The sequence below is a fragment of the Electrona antarctica genome (assembly GCF_951216825.1).
Source record: "Electrona antarctica genome assembly, chromosome: 14".
Classification (NCBI taxonomy): domain Eukaryota; kingdom Metazoa; phylum Chordata; class Actinopteri; order Myctophiformes; family Myctophidae; genus Electrona; species Electrona antarctica.
The window spans coordinates 29,210,734-29,228,397 of record NC_136795.1 but is presented as its reverse complement, the minus strand read 5'-3'; the positions used below and the strand labels follow the sequence as shown (position 1 = coordinate 29,228,397).

At 41.1% G+C, this 17,664-nt stretch overlaps 1 protein-coding gene across 1 annotated transcript; it reads right to left on the bottom strand.

Annotated features, from left to right (window-relative positions):
* Positions 1-441: 441 nt before the first annotated feature.
* Positions 442-14,562, bottom strand: LOC306936799 (guanine nucleotide-binding protein G(o) subunit alpha-like). Its single transcript, XM_079520422.1, has 10 exons — positions 14,403-14,562; positions 13,923-14,055; positions 13,719-13,810; positions 12,402-12,494; positions 11,200-11,360; positions 7,614-7,742; positions 4,153-4,297; positions 3,630-3,701; positions 1,490-1,577; positions 442-1,055 (listed from the first exon to the last, which is right to left on the bottom strand). Exons 1-10 carry the CDS (start codon positions 14,439-14,441, stop codon positions 820-822), a joined length of 1,188 nt encoding a protein of 395 aa, XP_079376548.1. The 5' UTR covers positions 14,442-14,562; the 3' UTR covers positions 442-819.
* Positions 14,563-17,664: the final 3,102 nt, after the last annotated feature.

Genomic DNA, 17,664 nt, shown 5'->3' with positions numbered 1-17,664 from the left:
ACTGTTTGATATTAAATTAAATCGCAACAGATAAAAGGAAATCATTTAGATTGTACGTATCAGTTTTGACATGTTAGCAGGTCCATATTTTAGATAATTTAAATTGTGATGTTTCCAAAACAGTCCTCTGAATGTGCCTCCATCTCTACCCTCAACCTGCACTGTCATTTACACTCTCGTCTTTTCACTTTACAGATTGAGTTCCTTTTTTTTGTGGCTTTTCTGCCTTTGATAGTATTAAGTGAAGATGGACAGGGGAGAGGGAGGGAGAGGGAGAGGGAGATTTGTATTTAAATTTAATCCCTTTTTAAAAATACAAAATTTGACACCTGCCAACTGCCAAGTAACACATTTGTGTCTTTTGGGTTAAATTTCATTATACCCCAGCAACACAACCCTATCCCCATAAGAGGAATGAATAAGAATGAGTGAAAAACTAGGTAGAGCTTTATCAATAAAATATTTATTAAAAACAAAAAAAGCTTTAAAATTGAATTTTAAAATCAGTAAAAACCTATTACAACTTCTAGTACAGCAACACAAATCGATGTACTTCCCATAGATTTGTGTTTACTATGACCTTTTGCAATCTATGACTGACTCAAGAATGTGTGTTGTGGTAAAGGGTGTTGTTGAAGCCAAATTCTTATATTGTGTGAGAAAAGCCATGGCTCTACTAGATTCTATTGGAGCCATGATTCATGGCTTTGCTCACACAGTAGGAATTAGGCTTATGTTATGGGTGACTTGGTCGTGCACAGTGTCATGTCACGCCCCAAAAATAGCAGATCTACAAGGGGATTGCCCTGGGTGACAGGGCTACCTGGAGACAGGAGCATGCCCATCTTCAACATCAAATGGCTGAACTAGTGTGGTAAAACTGGGCACTTGATTTTCCTTGATTTGCTCCATCAGCACCTCGAACGCCACCCGTATGTTGGAGGTGTCTGTGGCGATGGTAAAGTGGTGGTAGATGGGCTTGTTGGGGTTGTTGTTACACTCCAGAAACATGGTAGTGATGTGGTATGCTGCAGCATCCACGTCACCATCAGCTCCTACAGGGAGACAAATGGCAGTATTAAATCATTTATATCAGTGGTTCCCAGCCCGGATGGTTAGCTCAACCGTCTGGGCACCTAGGCTGCTGAGCCAGCCTGACGGCATGCCGCGGGTTCGACTCTAGATCCAGACGGCCTTTACCGCGTGTCTCCCCCCCCCCTCCCCCATCTCTCTCCCCATTTCCTGTCAGTCTACTTTTATCCTATCAATAAAGGCAGAAAAAGCAACAACAAAAAAAGATCAGTGGTTTCCGTGGGGGGGTGTGTGTGTGTGTGAGTGTGTGTGTGTGTGTGTGTGTGTGTGTGTGTGTGTCAAGTAGTTGCTCTAAATTGCTCCGTTTCTCACAAGGAATCAGGATGACCAGAGAAGGTAGAACAACATTTGTTTCCACCAAGAAATTCAATACACAAAAGCAGTTATGGAGGCATACCTTTATAAGATGGGAGGTACAATCTTAAGTGTCTTCCTGAGTATAGGATCTTCTCCCGGAATAGATCAGTTTTGTTCATGAACAGAATCTATAGAAGAGAAATAATTTACAATCAATTTAGATAAGTGGTTATAATTGGCACTGAAGTGGTACATTTTCAACAGGATGCAAACATAATGGACATGCTGAAATAATTCGATGAGCACTAGACGCAATACTATTTTTTCCTTTGGTATAAACTGCTTCAAGACTCATGTGACATTACACTAACATTTTCTTAAGTTAGTAAACAACAAGGATGATACTATATATATGCACTTATCAATCCTTCATTATCAATGACATCCAAAGTTTTGAGACTGTGATGCAAAATGAGAGGGAAATCAAACTGGCAACAATGATATGATAAGATGGAAGTTACTCCAACGATTGTGGTTCAATTCCTCTGTACTCAAGAACTCCCCAACACCCTTCTCCACCTTCTGGCGTCATCCATTCCAAAACAGCAAGCTACAGCAAGTCACTGTCTCAGCTGAGAGTCACCAACCATGGCCCGTCTACACCAGGAACACTCCATTCATCCAGAGCCAAGAGACAGATTGAACACCACTAATGACCTTCTTCATTGCATGCCCATCAAAGGCTAGCCCCTGGCAAATGCTTCCAAAGTCCATTCAAAGAAAGACACTCGGCAATAAGTGTGCACCATCGCTACAGTCAGTCAACCATGGTTGAGTGAAATTCTATTCTACAGTACAACTCTTGCGGAAACTGCACCAGAGACCTGCTACTCAAACATCGGACAGGTCAGCCACAGCAGATGTGATCCCTTGCACATAATACATACGATTTATATAGACCTTTTCAAGGTACTCAAAGTCACGTTACAGGACAAAAAGAATAAAAAACTTTATTAGGAAAAGATACTAGTTAAGAATACTCCAAGAATACCCTGTTGTCTTGTGAAGGAAGGCCAACAGTAGTACATCTGCAATGGTTGGAGGTAGTTTCCCCACTCTTCCATTGAGAAAGAGAAATGTAGACCCTGGTGTCAGGTAGGACACCAAATTTGTTTTAGGGACATACACATACAGTATCTAATTGGTTTGATTCAATTAGTGAATACACTGAATACCAGGGCAGAACTGCCAGAACACTGGAGAATGTCTTCTTATTCAAGGCATTGTAGATTTTATTACAACTAAGTCAGGTTAAGGCCTTGAAAATGTCTCCATCTTGTCGTGTCTGGAGTTGTACAGTTAGGGTTGAAGTGTGTGGCTTTCCCCCCCCTTTAATTATGATAGAATGATAGAAATCCAACATGATATCAAATTAATAATTACCCATAATTTATGCTGTAAAAAGAACATGTGGTAATTGACTTTTCTGTACTGTATTGTGATGACTAGCCTACATGGTTTAGAACCCAAACCACCCCCTTGACATTATGAGCGAGTGACGTATGAAAACATTTATATTGGCCCCGCTGCTGCTGTGTATAGGAAATGGGTGGAATTAACTGCCCAGGGGGGCAATCACGCAAGAGCAAAAATAAAAACAAACCTGCACCCAGCTGCTTAAAAATATCACTGTGACCAACATCCAGTGACTCCCACTGTACTGTACATGGCTCTTTAAATATCACCACAATTTAAATCAAACAAACACTTTACACTGCAGGGTTTTAAAAACAGCCCTTCCAGCTGACATGACAAACACAAATCACCTGCCTTGAGACCGTCACGTCCAGGCAGTTGCACTAATTATCCGTGTCAGAGGCAATCACTGCCAGGATGTGAGTGACCCGTCTGCTTGGCAAGGTGATTATAATACCAACCGCTCAGTATTCCTCTCACACCCACAGAGTTAACTGGGTGTATAATATATATACAGACATCCCAATACACACAGAGTCCGTGTCCCAACATACTGGTAAACAATAAACAAAGCTTTAGTGTCCCCATTCTGGGCATGGTATAACAGGCTAACATTCAGTGAAAATGTCATTACTTCTGCAATGTGAGCTTGTAGATTGATTACTTTTGGGAAAGAGATTTGGTGTAGAGTGTAAAAAGGAGGGCCCCATATAGCGTTTAAGTGCTTAATGTGTAACGATTGTATTAGGCCTTTTAAAACTTACCCACGGAGTGTCCTTAAAAACGGTGTTTGTGTAGATGGATGTAAACAGATCAAGGCTTGCCTGCAGCCGGCTCTGAAGCAGCAAAGATATGTTGAAAAAGACAGAAGAGGACTTAATACCAGACAGTCCTCAATTCAATTAGCTATCTATCTGCATATTAAGATTAGTAAATAATCACTTCTTAATAATTAAAACCATAAAAACCGGGAAAGAATCTGTGTCATTTTAGTAGTTAATATTGTCACAACCATTTTTACCATATTTTATACTTTTCTATTAAAAAATAGCAGATATACAAGTCATATTGTGCAGCGATATGATCTTGTAGATCTGCCATTTTAGAAAAATTATGAACATTTGTGAAAATCTTTGAATATATACATTTTTTTAAACTTGTGTCTCACACAGGTCACTGATTTAGCAACCCAAGTTTCTATATCAGAAAACATTTGTAGAATCGTCAACCCATTAAGTAAGTCATTAAGTCAACATTTAGAGAGAGAGAGAACGAACACTGCATTACTCTGTGTGTCCCAGGTGAGGGGTCATCCATCATGTTCACATCATAGCCGCTCAGATCCACCACAAACAACACGGCCTGGACGCAGTCGAAGCAGCCCAGCCACTTCTTCCTCTTCAGGCTCTGCTGGGATCCCACATCATACAAGCTGTCAACACAGCAAGACAATAAGGTCAATGGGCCAGTGGTGATGTGTATGAAGCATAGTCTGGAAACGCCAGTGTCCAAAACCGTTTACCTTTCAGGAAATGTAATAAAGAACCTCACCTGTCTTACAATAGATCCAATGTAGTCATTTTTTGTCAGAAGATTTTATTTACCAATATCACAGACCAACTTTCAACCTGGCATCCCCATTTTGGGAATGTCATTAGCACATTTTTGTGTTTTTGTTTTTTTCAAAAAGGGTGAAAATAGGATGAAACACGTTGCGAGTTTGTAGACTGGACATTTTCACCTGTTCTCATACATAGTAGTTACACATTTGTCACCAGGTGTCGCCAATTACAGAAAAGATTACTTCCATGAATTAGAAGTAGCCTACATTGTGCACTTGTACAGTATCATGTGCATTTACATATTTTGGCTGTGAAAACATTCTCTGTGTATGTTCACAACACATTGTGACGCAAGGCATTGAGCTGAGAGCTTGTAGATTGGCTATTTTTGACAAAGAGGTTTGTTGTAGAGGGGGGAAAAAAAGAGTACAGAGTGAAAGTACAGAGTGAAAGGTCAAGTTTACCAAGTTACTTTATGGATCCCCATTAGCACTTGTCTAAGCATGGCGATTCTTCCTGTGGTCCGTCACACCCCAAAACACATCATACACAACAACATGCTACAGATACAATATGTCAAAAAATAAAATAAATAAACATTAACATGACTCCAACACTGATGACAGTTCTGTCAAACAAGTCTATGAAGCTATCTATGAAATCTATGAAAATGTTTAATCTGCAACACAATTTTATACAATGTAGTGGAGGTACCTGCTTCATCTCCCTCTCAGCTAGGGGGTCCTTGGCCTGAACACTCCTGACCTAAGTGTTATAACTGCCCAACTCCTAGTATACACAGTGAGTGAGTGAGTGAGTGAGTGAGTGAGTGAGTGAGTGAGTGACTGTTCATTTCTGGGGATAATCTCACAAACCGTTGGACCGATCAGTGCCAAATGTCTTGTGCACACTGTCGCTGCCAGTAGCCCAAGGAGTTGTTTTTTCAGTACCGTGACCAATTTCTAAACTAAAGAAGTATCCAACAGACCATTTACTTACAATGTCAAAGATTGAACGTCATGCATCAAGTGCAGCTGTGGGTCTAGGTGACACGGGCAATAGAGCAGACACAGTCAACCAGGTGCATGATTGCTATACTCATGTCTACGGAAATCAAACATTTATCCACTCAAGAGTAAAAAGTCATCTTTCAAAAGCTGGAGGACAGTAACCCAGAGCTGTGGTGTTTGAAGTAGCACTAGCCTGGAAAAAGCATTACCTGGGTCTGGGGACCGGGGCGACTCATGCAAAGTGCAAATCTACAAAATTATACAAATATATTTAAGTCTAATTTGGGTTGGGGGGAAACAACATTCAGTGTTCATCATAACATCCCGGACATATTTTGTGCTGAAATCACCCTAAATGTTTAATATGTTTTGAACATTTCTGCCTAGAATAAACCCCCAAATTGTAATAATTGACAGCCAAGTGATTAAGCTCAGTTCCCAGAAGCTCTCACATAAAAACGGGAGAAGTGTTCTGGTCTTGCCCCAAATTGTTACCATTCTGGAAATCTTTCTTTGATGTCATTTCTGAGGTGCTGGAGACAACCATTTTGCCTTGCCCCCAAATTGCAATTTTTGGAATCCCGGAGGAGGATGTAGTTTTACCCAAAAAGCAACTTAATGTTATTGCCTTCGCCTCATTAATCGCCCGCAGGAGTATACTTTTACAGTGGAAGGCAGAGTCCCCTCCCTCGGCTAAATCATGGTTGAGGTTGATTGACGTTATGCCCTTTCTGAAACTTGAAAAAATCTAATTCACGATTCGAGGGTCCTCTGATAAATTTTATAACCATTGGCAACCTTTAATGACATACGTTTAATGACGTATGTAAGCAGTTTAGAATCACTTTCACCTGACTGAAGACACATGGTGTTGGTGTGCGGATCTCTACTTGGTGCAAGATATATAGCCTAATATATCAGAAATCATTACACATGAGGGTCAAGAAATGAGCCAATTAAGCTCTTACAAGCTTTATCTCTTTATATATAAGTCTTATTATTATTATTATTTTAATTATTATTGTTTTTATTATTATTTGTATTTATTACTGTTTTTTTTTTAATTTTTTGTATTATTATTATTTGTATGTCTCTTATTTTACCCCCTTTTAAGTTGTTTATTAATTTCTGTGAACATAACCATGTGATCCCTTTCTTTGTATCTTAGTTATGTACTCAACCTATTGGTTTTATACCTGTATATATGTTGTGTGTATCTTAGTTATGTACTCAACTTATTGGTTTTATACCTGTATATAATTTATGTTGTTGTATGTCTGGCCTCGTGGGGAAAGATGGTGGGTGGGTGGGTGGGTGGGTGGGGAGGATTGGGAAAGGAGTTGTGGGAGAAAATATAAAAAAAGAGTTGTATTTTCTTTCTGTGAAACTTGCATAATATGTCATACTCTTTGAATAAAATGTATTAAAAAAAAAACAAAAAAGACGGGAGAAGTGAGAGGTGACTAATCCAAGTATGAACTGTTTGAAGAAGCTACAGTACAAACGGTACAGTGGAGCTGTTGTTCTGTAGAAGGATATCATTCATTTTGACACAAGATCTAGGCTCTGTGTTAGCATATCACAGTACCAGGCAACGGTATTATCCTATAGTCAAATATGGCCAATGGGAGGTCGGGCAGGCATGCAGACCACTAACGTCACTCAGACACAGCCATAACCATATAAGGAGCTCCCAATGCAGCTATGCTCAAATATGGAGTGTGTTGTCTAACCTCAATGTGTTGTCATGGCATCAGCCGCAAACAAATCAATCATCTCCCTATACTGTAGGGGCACATATATGGGCAAAAAGGGACATGGGCAAACTGATAACTAAGTTAAAAAAAATCACAATCATGAAGTGAGGGGTGCTCTTATCATCTTACCGACTTACATCAATTACAACATAATGTTTGTTTAAGCAACGGGTGCTAATGTTTGTTTTAGTCCTCAAAAACAAACAAAAACAAAAACTCTTCATTGTCTATGGCGTTTTCTTAAACAAGCATCGTTGAAAGACAAACATTAAAGCTGTATATAGGAATAGGAGGTGCTAGCGCCCCTCAAAAACAATGTGTTGCTGGCCATCAGTTCCTGGGATAGAGAGAGAGAGAGAGCGAGAGAGAGAGAGAGAGACACAGAGAGACAGACAGAGAGGCTCCTTACAAGTTCTTACCGAAAGATCGTTTCGTTAACTTCAAACTGGGTCTCGATGATTCCACAGGTCCTCACTCTCGCTCTCAATACATCCATCTCTGAAGGAATGAAGTTTGGGGCAATGATCCGACTGATGTTCTCGAAGAAGCTAGAAAAGAAGGAGACCTTAGTAGGAACATTAAAACATCAAGATGAAAACACCAGTGTTTGTTGACATGATGGGCCAGCTGCTAAAGAGTGTTAGTGGTATTCCATCCTTTACAAAAGATAGCAAAGAAGCAACAGCGTTCCTTCATCTTATGCCATCAGCAGCATTCACCTATAAAAGGAGTTTCATTAATACCAGGGATTCCTGCAGACCTTTTTTGCCTGGGGGGGGGGGGGGGGACCAATGTTCACTTGGAGACACACAGCTGGCACAATACCACAGGTTGTAATCAGTTGTGTAAAGTAACAAAAAAAGTACATACAAGTACTAAAATGTTGAGGTATTTTTGAGTATTTACAATGTTCAGTATTTTTACTTCTACTCCACTACATCTCAGAGGCAACACTACAATTATATGAAAACTTTAGTTCTAGTTACTTTGTAGATTTTGATTATTATTTCAAGCCCTATATATTATATTATATTATATAGATACTTTATTTCAGACGCAGTGGGTACAATACAAAACAAAGAAACAACAGACAATAAAATCAGAGATAGCCTATGTAAAAACATCCAGCTTCCAGTGTTTCTAGAAGCAAGAGGAAAAGATTGTATCACTCCGTGTGATCCCTGTTAAGGCCATAATTAATACATTCTTTGACTCCTTCAGTCTACACATGATTCTAAACATTTCACATTTCATTTTTGCACTGCTATGGTGACCAGGGACTTTAACACTGCGCCACCCAAGCGCAGAGTATTTAAAACATGCGAGTAATTCTTCCATCACTGGTCCAACACGCATACAGCTACAGGGTGCAGTCAGCCCTACCACCAGCATTGCCCACCCAGTCCCATCATCACATCCAGCCAGGACCTCACCAGACAGGCCCACTCCCATCATCACATCAAGCGAGGACCTCACCTGACAGGCCCACTCCCATCATCACATCCAGCCAGGACCTCACCCGACAGGAAACATTCCAGTCAGGTCCATTCTCATCACGTCACACCCAAGGGTGCATGTCCACCTCCCTCAAAGACTCTCTGCCCCAAATCCAATACATACAGGAAATCCAGAGCAAGTCAGGGTGTCGGCCTTGCAATTGTAATTCAGCGGGCTCAGATGACAGACTAATAGGACTGGGGACATTGGGCAGTCTCAAAGGCACTTGAGGGGCAGGGGGTGATATGATCTAGCATACAGGTACTGTATGCCATTTTACTGCCTTACAAAGCCAAAGTCTATGACTACACAATAAAACAGGCCAAATTGTTAAGAATCAGTGTTATCATCACAACACAGGTCACAGTGTAATCAGTGGGTGAAATCTGTTTGTACATATTCATGAAGTCAAAATCATGAAGGCTAACACAATACCCACATCCCTGCAATTCACCACAGAGTTACAAGACAGGTGTCTAGCAAGCACAGGATCACTGATGTCTGGGGAGCACATTTCCATTTCTCCAAGAGCGGCAGGAACTAAATTTAGTAGACTGTCACATAATACATCCATAATGCAGTGTGCCTTATTAATGTAACATTTTCTGGAATGACATTTAAATGATGTTAGAAAAGTTGGGAGACAGATTATTATAATAAAAGTCTGCTCGTCGTAGCCTAAGGTGATGCCTGTCCTTAAAATTGCACAAAAAAGCCCCAAAAGTATGTCACGACAGCAAAATGGTCAGAGGACGAGAGATTTAAGGTCTATCGGAGAGAGTGGAGAACAGGAAGAGAGAGTTAGTAAAGTGATTACCTTCCAGTTCCCAACCACTCACTTATTGAATTCCGATGAAGCCGTCATGTTCCCATCTTAACTTGGCAGTGTTCAGCCCGTTGCCTCACAGCGGCATACAGTCCCGAGTCCCAGAGTGGTGAAAAATGTTTGTGACATTTACTGAACTTCATTCACACTCTCCAGTCAATGATGCCACCATTCAAGTCTGGCATGTCTTCAATACCCATAAGATGTAGGCTACAGAAATTAATCAATCTGGATTTGGTGTCACTTTACACCGAGTGCGTTTGCCATGATCGTGTAAAAGGTGAATAATTGAAAAAGCTCTTTAGCCCACATGAGGATGATTACATGTATTTGTACACATGTCAGATTCTTCTGTCAAATACGAGCTTTAGCTTTAGTTTTTTTGGTGTATTCAGATCAAATATAAATCTGCAAAGTAACTAAAGCTGTCAATTGTGTTGATGTGAAAAGAAGGACGAGGAGAAGTGGAGAAGAAGTTTAATCTATCAAAAAAAATCAGACCCATCTGAAGTGAGTGGTACTGTACTGTACTGTACTGTACTGTACTGTACTGTACTGTACTGTACTGTACTGTACTGTACTGTACTGTACTGTACTGTACTGTACTGTACTGTACTGTACAAGCCCTCCTCCCTGGCCTGTGTGTTAGGCTGTGCAATAGTGACACCTGGGGGTGAACAAACGCTATATATTTTCGTGCTTGGACACAGGGTCACAGGCATAGACATATAAACGGCTCCGGCTCTGGAGCGTATGTGCTCAAGGGAGCACATAATAATCAAAACTTTCCCGAGATTCTTTTCGAAGCCCCGCGGAAGCATGAGCGTGCGTCACAGAGCGCATGTTCGGGTCTGTAAGTCCCGGAAAAGATGCGCTGTGATTGGCCAGTAATCACTTGAGTGGCAGCGTGACGTAACGTGCCTTCCACACTTCCGCCGTACTTCCTCTCCCAGTGTAAATTCATCCGCTCCTCCTTCCTCCGTGTTCCTGGGGGTCTGGATGTTCCGGGGACCCCCGGGGACCCCCACACGGTAACTCTGTCATTTCTCAATCGTTTCGGACGCGGGGCGCCACCCTGGGCGCATTGCTGCGGGTCTGCGACGGAGTTGCACCACTTACTTGATTTTTTTTTATCTATGTGTGTGTGCCAGGTACACAGGCACACACACATAGCTGTATATAGGAGTGGTTGCAGTATATAGGAGTGGTTGCACCACTCAACAAAAATGGAAATACTCAAGTAGGTAAAAAGTACAGTACTTCAGTAAATGTACTTAGTTACTTTCCATCACTGCATTTGTGCTCATCTTTACTACAACAAAAAAATAAAACATCTGCATTCTCCAACCCAATCACCGTCTTCCTGGAAACAGTGCCATTATGATGTGACTGCAATTATGCCTCCACAGCCACACACACACAACATTTTGTAAATGTCAAGACTCCGAGCACCGATTTCCTGGAGCCAATTTAACTTACTTAGTTACGTCATATACATAATTTTACGTCAATAACATCAGTGGTGATGACAAGCGATGCCGTGTCTGTGAATTCTATAGTGAAGACGAGTAGTTGAATGTAAACCACTGGTTCTCAAGGTGTGGTTCAGCACCCCCAGGGGTCCTTGAAGGCCCTTGAAGGATGCTGAACACCATAAAAGAGTTGGTACAGTATATACTCACTAGAGAGCAGAGTCGTTGAGCTCAAACTCGGCGCCTCTGGCTGCGGCGGTCCTCACGCCCTGGTCCGTCCACAGAGCATAGAAAGCATGAGCTACGAAAGGGAGCAACTCCTGGTCCTCCCCATAACACTGGACACAAGAGAGGATGGCACGGGCATGGACCTGGAGGGCAACACAGTAGATACAGAAGGTAGAGTGTTTTGGCTTTGTTCATTGCGACAGTAGGTCGCATTTACTATGAAAACCTCCCATCAGTTAGTCACCCACGCCTCCATATATGGTCACACCTCGTGACATCACGCCTCCATATATGGTCACGCCTCGTGACATAACGCCTCCATTATATCTCCATAAATGAAGATCACGACACTGACCTCATCTAACCTAACCATACATGAAGACTGAATCATCACCTAGATAGGCCAGCAACTCTACATCTGACCTCAAAACTCAAACCCTTAGATCTCCATATATGGAGCTGACCGGTTCTGACATTCCATATGTTGATCTGACCACATCAAACCCTGTACACTCAAGACACACTCCATATATGGCCAGTACAGTACAGAATTCATTCCATGTGTTGATCTGACCCCCCATGCCAAAGCGCTAGCGCTCGCCCAGCAGTCTGCCGTCACCTAGGCAGATGCGTGCACGCGACCTCGCTTCTCGGTCTTACTGGTGATATTATTATTTTATGCCATGATGAATTGAATATACCACAATGGAAACACGTCCCCAGGACTTTTTTGTAATGTCCTTAGCCTTAATGTCTGACTGTACCTTGTGCAGTTTACATGTATTCAATAAAAAAAACTGATTCACACACACTTTTTAAACAGTTAAGTCATCTTTTTAGATTAGGAATATATAGCTTATAATACACAGATTTTCTTGTTCACTTTGAACTGCAATGAGAAAATGCATTCCAGTGCTTGAGAATTTAGTGAATTAATTTATTGTAAAATGGCGTAATGCTACTAATGTAGGAATTGTTTCATCCTTTTTACGACACCAAATGAAAGACACAGTCTTCAGTTGTTCAGAGCCTTAATTTCCTCACACACATGCAGTGCATAGATACAGACACCTAGAGTGACAATGAGGTACTGCATGTACAAAGACTGGTGCACTTGGTGAATTTTCCTCTTCATCTCAAACAAACATCTTGCGTCTGAATGTCTAAGTGTGTGATGGCCTCACCTTGTTTTTCTTGTTGGCGAGGTTGATCCTGAACTTTCCCATACCCTGCAACACAAACTTCATGGAGGTCAGGAGGTTGTTGAGCACCGCAAGCTGTGGAAGGATAACAACCGCTGTCAACACTAGTGGTGCCTTATGTGCCCAGGGGTGGATTATCGTGCGGGACTGGCTGGCCCAGGGCCCCCCCCCCCCCCAAGAGCTGAGGGGACCCCCAGGCAGAGCCTTTGCGTGCATTGTCGCCATCATCATTAACTTTGCATTTCCTGTCAAACTAGCTCATTCATGTCAATAACGGAGCCCCAAAAGTCCTACTGAAAAGTAGTTAGCCGAACATTCACGTTGTTACAAGAAAGAAACCATCATAATGCCTTTTAAGTGCAGTAGTAATTATAATAATAATAAAGAGAACAATGGCACAGCAAAATATACATGCAGCAATGAATACAAGTTAAATACGCACAGCGGAAAACAGTGAGGTGAAATCTTAGCCGCAATTTGCAACTCTAGATTTTTTTTATAATGGGATGAATCTAGAGTTGCAATACCCTCCATTGACTCCCTACTCATCCAATTTTCATCTGCGATCTGCTTGTATTAAACAACGTTAAACTCACCAACATTGCAGCTCTAGGCCAAGCTTGAATTATCCTCTTTCAATCTGCTGAGCTTTTGTGTCATAAAAATCCACTGTAGACATGTTATGAGCTATTTTCTGTCAAGAAATTCGGTGCAGGTGATATTTTTTCTAAGTGCTGGAGTTTGGAAGCACTCGTCGTAAGTCACTGAACGGCCCTGCGTACATGTTTCGCATTTGCACATAATGCAGGAGGCAGCAGCACGATCCGTTAATAAAAACGAGTGCTTCCAAACTCCAACACCTGCACAGAAAATCACCTGCACAGAATTTCTTGACAGAAAGTAGCTCATAACATGTCTACGGTGGATTTTTATGACACAAAAGCTCGGCAGATTGAAAGAGGATAATTCAAGCTTGGCCTAGAGCTGCAATGTTGGTGATTTTAACGTAGTTTAATACAAGCAGATCGCAAATGAACATTGGATGAGTAGGGAGTCAGTGGAGGGTATTGCAACTCTAGATTCATCCCATTATAAAAAAATCTAGAGTTGCAAATTGCGGCTACATAAGGGAGTGGTTACACCACTCAAAAAAATCTTGAGTTGCAAATTGCGGCTAGTGAAATCTATTCACTATTCTATTCTGGTGTGCCAGATTTAGTTATGCTCAAAAGCCAGAGAAGAAATATGAGAAAAGAAATATGTCTTCAGTAAGGATTTAAAAATGTCTATGGACCCTACCTTAAAGCTAATGAGCTCCTGCTTGGAGAAGCCATGACTGTGGATGATCTTGATCTGTTTCACTAAGGTGCTCTTCCCACTCTCTGCAGCACCTGATGCAAACCAACCACACAGAACAAGTCATTTCACTTATAGACAGACACTTGGCAGACATGTCTCATTGTTTTGCAGCAGAAATATTTGAAGAACACATTTAAAACTCACCCAGCATCAGGACCTTTGTCACGTTGAGCTCACTCTTGGCATGTTCACATATGTCGTGTTCTATTATAGAGTTTTGCAGTTTTGCCTTCTTACCCTCCTCAGTCACATCTTGGTTGCAAAGGCCCATGCACATCTATGCATGTATACAGGCAGGTGAGGCGGTGGGACAACTTTAGACAGAAAAGGCTTCTTTTCCACAATTTTATTTCATGCATTCATTTCATTATGCCATCCCAATAAGTAAAGGATTGTTTATCTTAAACTACACAACCTTAGAATAGCACGCATTCAATTTGGTAGTGATGAGCAGCACATTAAAATGAATGGGGAAAACTTGGTTCTTTAAAGAGGTTTCCAAATTGACCCTTTACCGGTCTGTAACTCAAGAGTAAAATTGTAGGCCTACAGGTCCTTGTAATCAAAACGTTGCAGAAGCAGAACCATGAAATCTATGCAGAACTGCATAGATAATTAGCCTACCTGCAAAGGGGATGGCAGATAAGTGAGACAGCAAAACATCACAACTTTTAGCTTGCTTGTTTGTTTTAAACAGTAGTCCTTGAAGCTCACAGCAACCTGTAGACTTTTCTGATATGAATGCAAAACCCAGAGGAAGAAGGGGTGGGGTTATTTTTCTTTTGTTTTGGCAGAGGCAATGATGTCACTAATTGGAGAATGTAGCTCACCTGTGTAGGCCTATAGTGGCTCAGAGTCAGAGCATATGTGCCTAATGATTAGCCTGATTATCAGACTGTCAGTCCACTCAGAGAGTGGGCGGGGTCTTTGGGCTGGATCCAGGCTACCTAATGACTAGAAGCCTAATATCTCTCCCAGCCATGGATAATTCCCCTTTAGGCTAGTGGTTAAGATGTTGGCTTTCAATGCAGGAGACCTGGTTTTGAACCCTGGGCGTTACAGTACATGTGCAAATTCAGTCTGCTGATAATGGTGGGCTTGAGCAATAGACCTTATATTAACATAAGCATTTTCATTGTCATACATTAAATTTGATGAATATATTCACACAGAACACCATCCATACGTCTCCTGCATGAGAGAGAGAGAGAAAAGGAGGGGACCAAGAACAGGCCCCTAGCTGGCACAAAGTATTCCGTTGCTGTTGGGCAGAAACCTCTTATCTCCATATTTTATTTTTTTGAGTTTTTTCATAAATGAATGATGCCCTATATTACAGCGTTACACAAAAGCATCAAAAGTAGTATCTGCTACTTTAGAATTTGAATCCTGAAAAGTAACCGTTTCAGACATACAGTATATGTTTTCCACCCGACCGAGACAATATACAGTAGGCCTATAGGGTTTAAGTTGTTAAGTCATGCCTAATATGTTGCAGCAGCCAGGTTTGCTCTGCATAAATGCCCTGATAATGGACACTGCATGCAGTCATTGACCTTCAAGTTCAAATTAACTGTGTTTACTGATGATGAATAGGATTATGTCCAACTAGGCCATACCCTTGGAAATGTTACTAACATAACCTTCACAATTACCTCATTTATTATTATGACTCATATGAGGGCCTACAGTAAAATAGGCCTCCTGACCTAGGAGGGCATAGTGGTGCCAGCCATTTTGTGGTGCCACATACAGAAAACCCATTCATGTTTCCCATAGAGAATTCCGGAAATATTTACAGGTATTTAAATTAATTATATTAAGCCATCCAGTCTCCTTGTGATATAATAAATACTTTTTTTTGCGGTTTCCAATTATTATACATTTTTTTAACGCAGAATCAAATGTTTTATGGTCTTGATTGACCAGGAGCCGGATGGCATGGTTCTAGGCTTAAAATTATTTATATAAATATTTTGGGAAATCTCCATGGGAAAAGTGAATGGGTTTTCTATATGTGCCAACACAAAATGGCCACCACTGCTATGACCTACAGGCGTAGAGTTACAGTAAGTTCATAAACACAAGACGACACAGCTTTTCAGATCAATGTTGTTATTATTGTCAGTGATGATAACATACTGTAGTAGGCCAACCGATATCTACAGTGCTTGTCAATTAGGAGTTGTGATTAACATACAGATTTTACAGCCTACACTCAATACCTTCCAACATGACATATAGACATACTATGGTTTTTAAACAATATGAAACCAACCAGAGTTAATGTAGAGGTGGTCAGCAAAATATACATCTACAAAAAATATAATATTTAAATCCCATTTCATATTTGGGATAGAGGTTAACGTCATCAGGGCTTCGACAATATGACAGTAAGAGGTCTATAATCAAGGCGACGACACCGAGCATCTTTCATAAATCCTCTACTTGTTAAGATAATTTAACATTAAAAGCATTCTTGTTAAAACTCTATAGGTGCTTCTATGCTAGAATAAGAATAAGGAGTGTGTCTTTAAAAAAAAGAAGAAACAATTGCACTCAGAAAGGCCAGATGTGCATATCTTGATAGTGTGCATTTTGAGTTAAAAAACTGTTCTATCTATAAAACGGAACAGTTCTGATGGTTCTGAACAGCGTACAGTCAGTGCATTCTGGAGTTAAGCCCGGTTTATACGTAGCTGTGAGCCAGTGTCGTGCACCCAAAAATAAATATCTGACATACAAACTCTCAACGTGTTGTCGTGTTCTGACACGGCTGTGAGCTTTAGCCCATTAAAACTGGGAACGCATCCGTGTCATTTTAGATTTTTGCATTGGCTATTCAAAAACAGCAGATATAGTTTCTGCCACGCTGCAAGCTTGTACATCTATTTGTGAGCGGTGCTAACCACTCCAACGTGTGGCTTTGTGTGGATGTCTATGCCATATTAGCAACCCCCTCAATTCCCAATTCCCATTCAAGTCAATGGCAAAACAAATGTTTAAACTACAGATTTAGAAGGCATTTGTAGAATGGGCCTCAGGTCTTTAACCCCTTTTGGTGTTTTAAACATTATGTTATAATTTAGCTATTGAAAAATAGCAGATCTACAAGCTCGTAGCGCGCCACTCGGTGGCGCGCTATGAGCTTGTAGATCTACTATTTTTGAAAAATCGTGAAAATATTTATTTCAGAAAACTGGAGGATTTAGAAGATTTTTTTTTTAATTTCGAGGTCAGGCCAAAATGGGTTAAAGGGTTAGATCAGCTATTTTCGGTGCGTGACACCATCGCGCATCTATGTATGAATCAGGCTTTAGGTTCTGGTATGTACAGTACATGAGGTCCCATAAAGTTAGCCCACCAAAATATCCAATACTTTCTTTCCGTTTGTCTTCCACTTCCAAAGGCTGAGGTTCACCATTTTAAATGCAGAGGGCAGTAACCGAGGCAGCAGGGTGTCGTCCATGCACTCTCGGGGTCAAGCACACCTCGGAAATAACACCGGCTCTTATATAATCAAGACACGACCATGTGTATCAAAAAATTATATATCGGATTATCGGATTAAAATGCAATTAATGCCCACTGCTTCTCCTAAAGCAAATCAGCCGATTGGAACGCTTCCACGGGGAGGAAGGAGAGCGTCTCACTCCCGGTTCTCCGTTGGCTTCAGCATCTTCCACAGAGCCTGTTATTCATGTAATAATAGATACAAACTACATACACTATATACAAAGGTCAGAAGGTCAGATTGACAGTGAGTATTGAGGGGGACTGAGCCCAGTGTCGGGCATAAAAGCAGCAACAGCCCCCTGGAAAAGGTTTGTTGATGGTCAGCTATCATCCCATGACAGCCAGTCGTATTTCATATTCCACTTATATT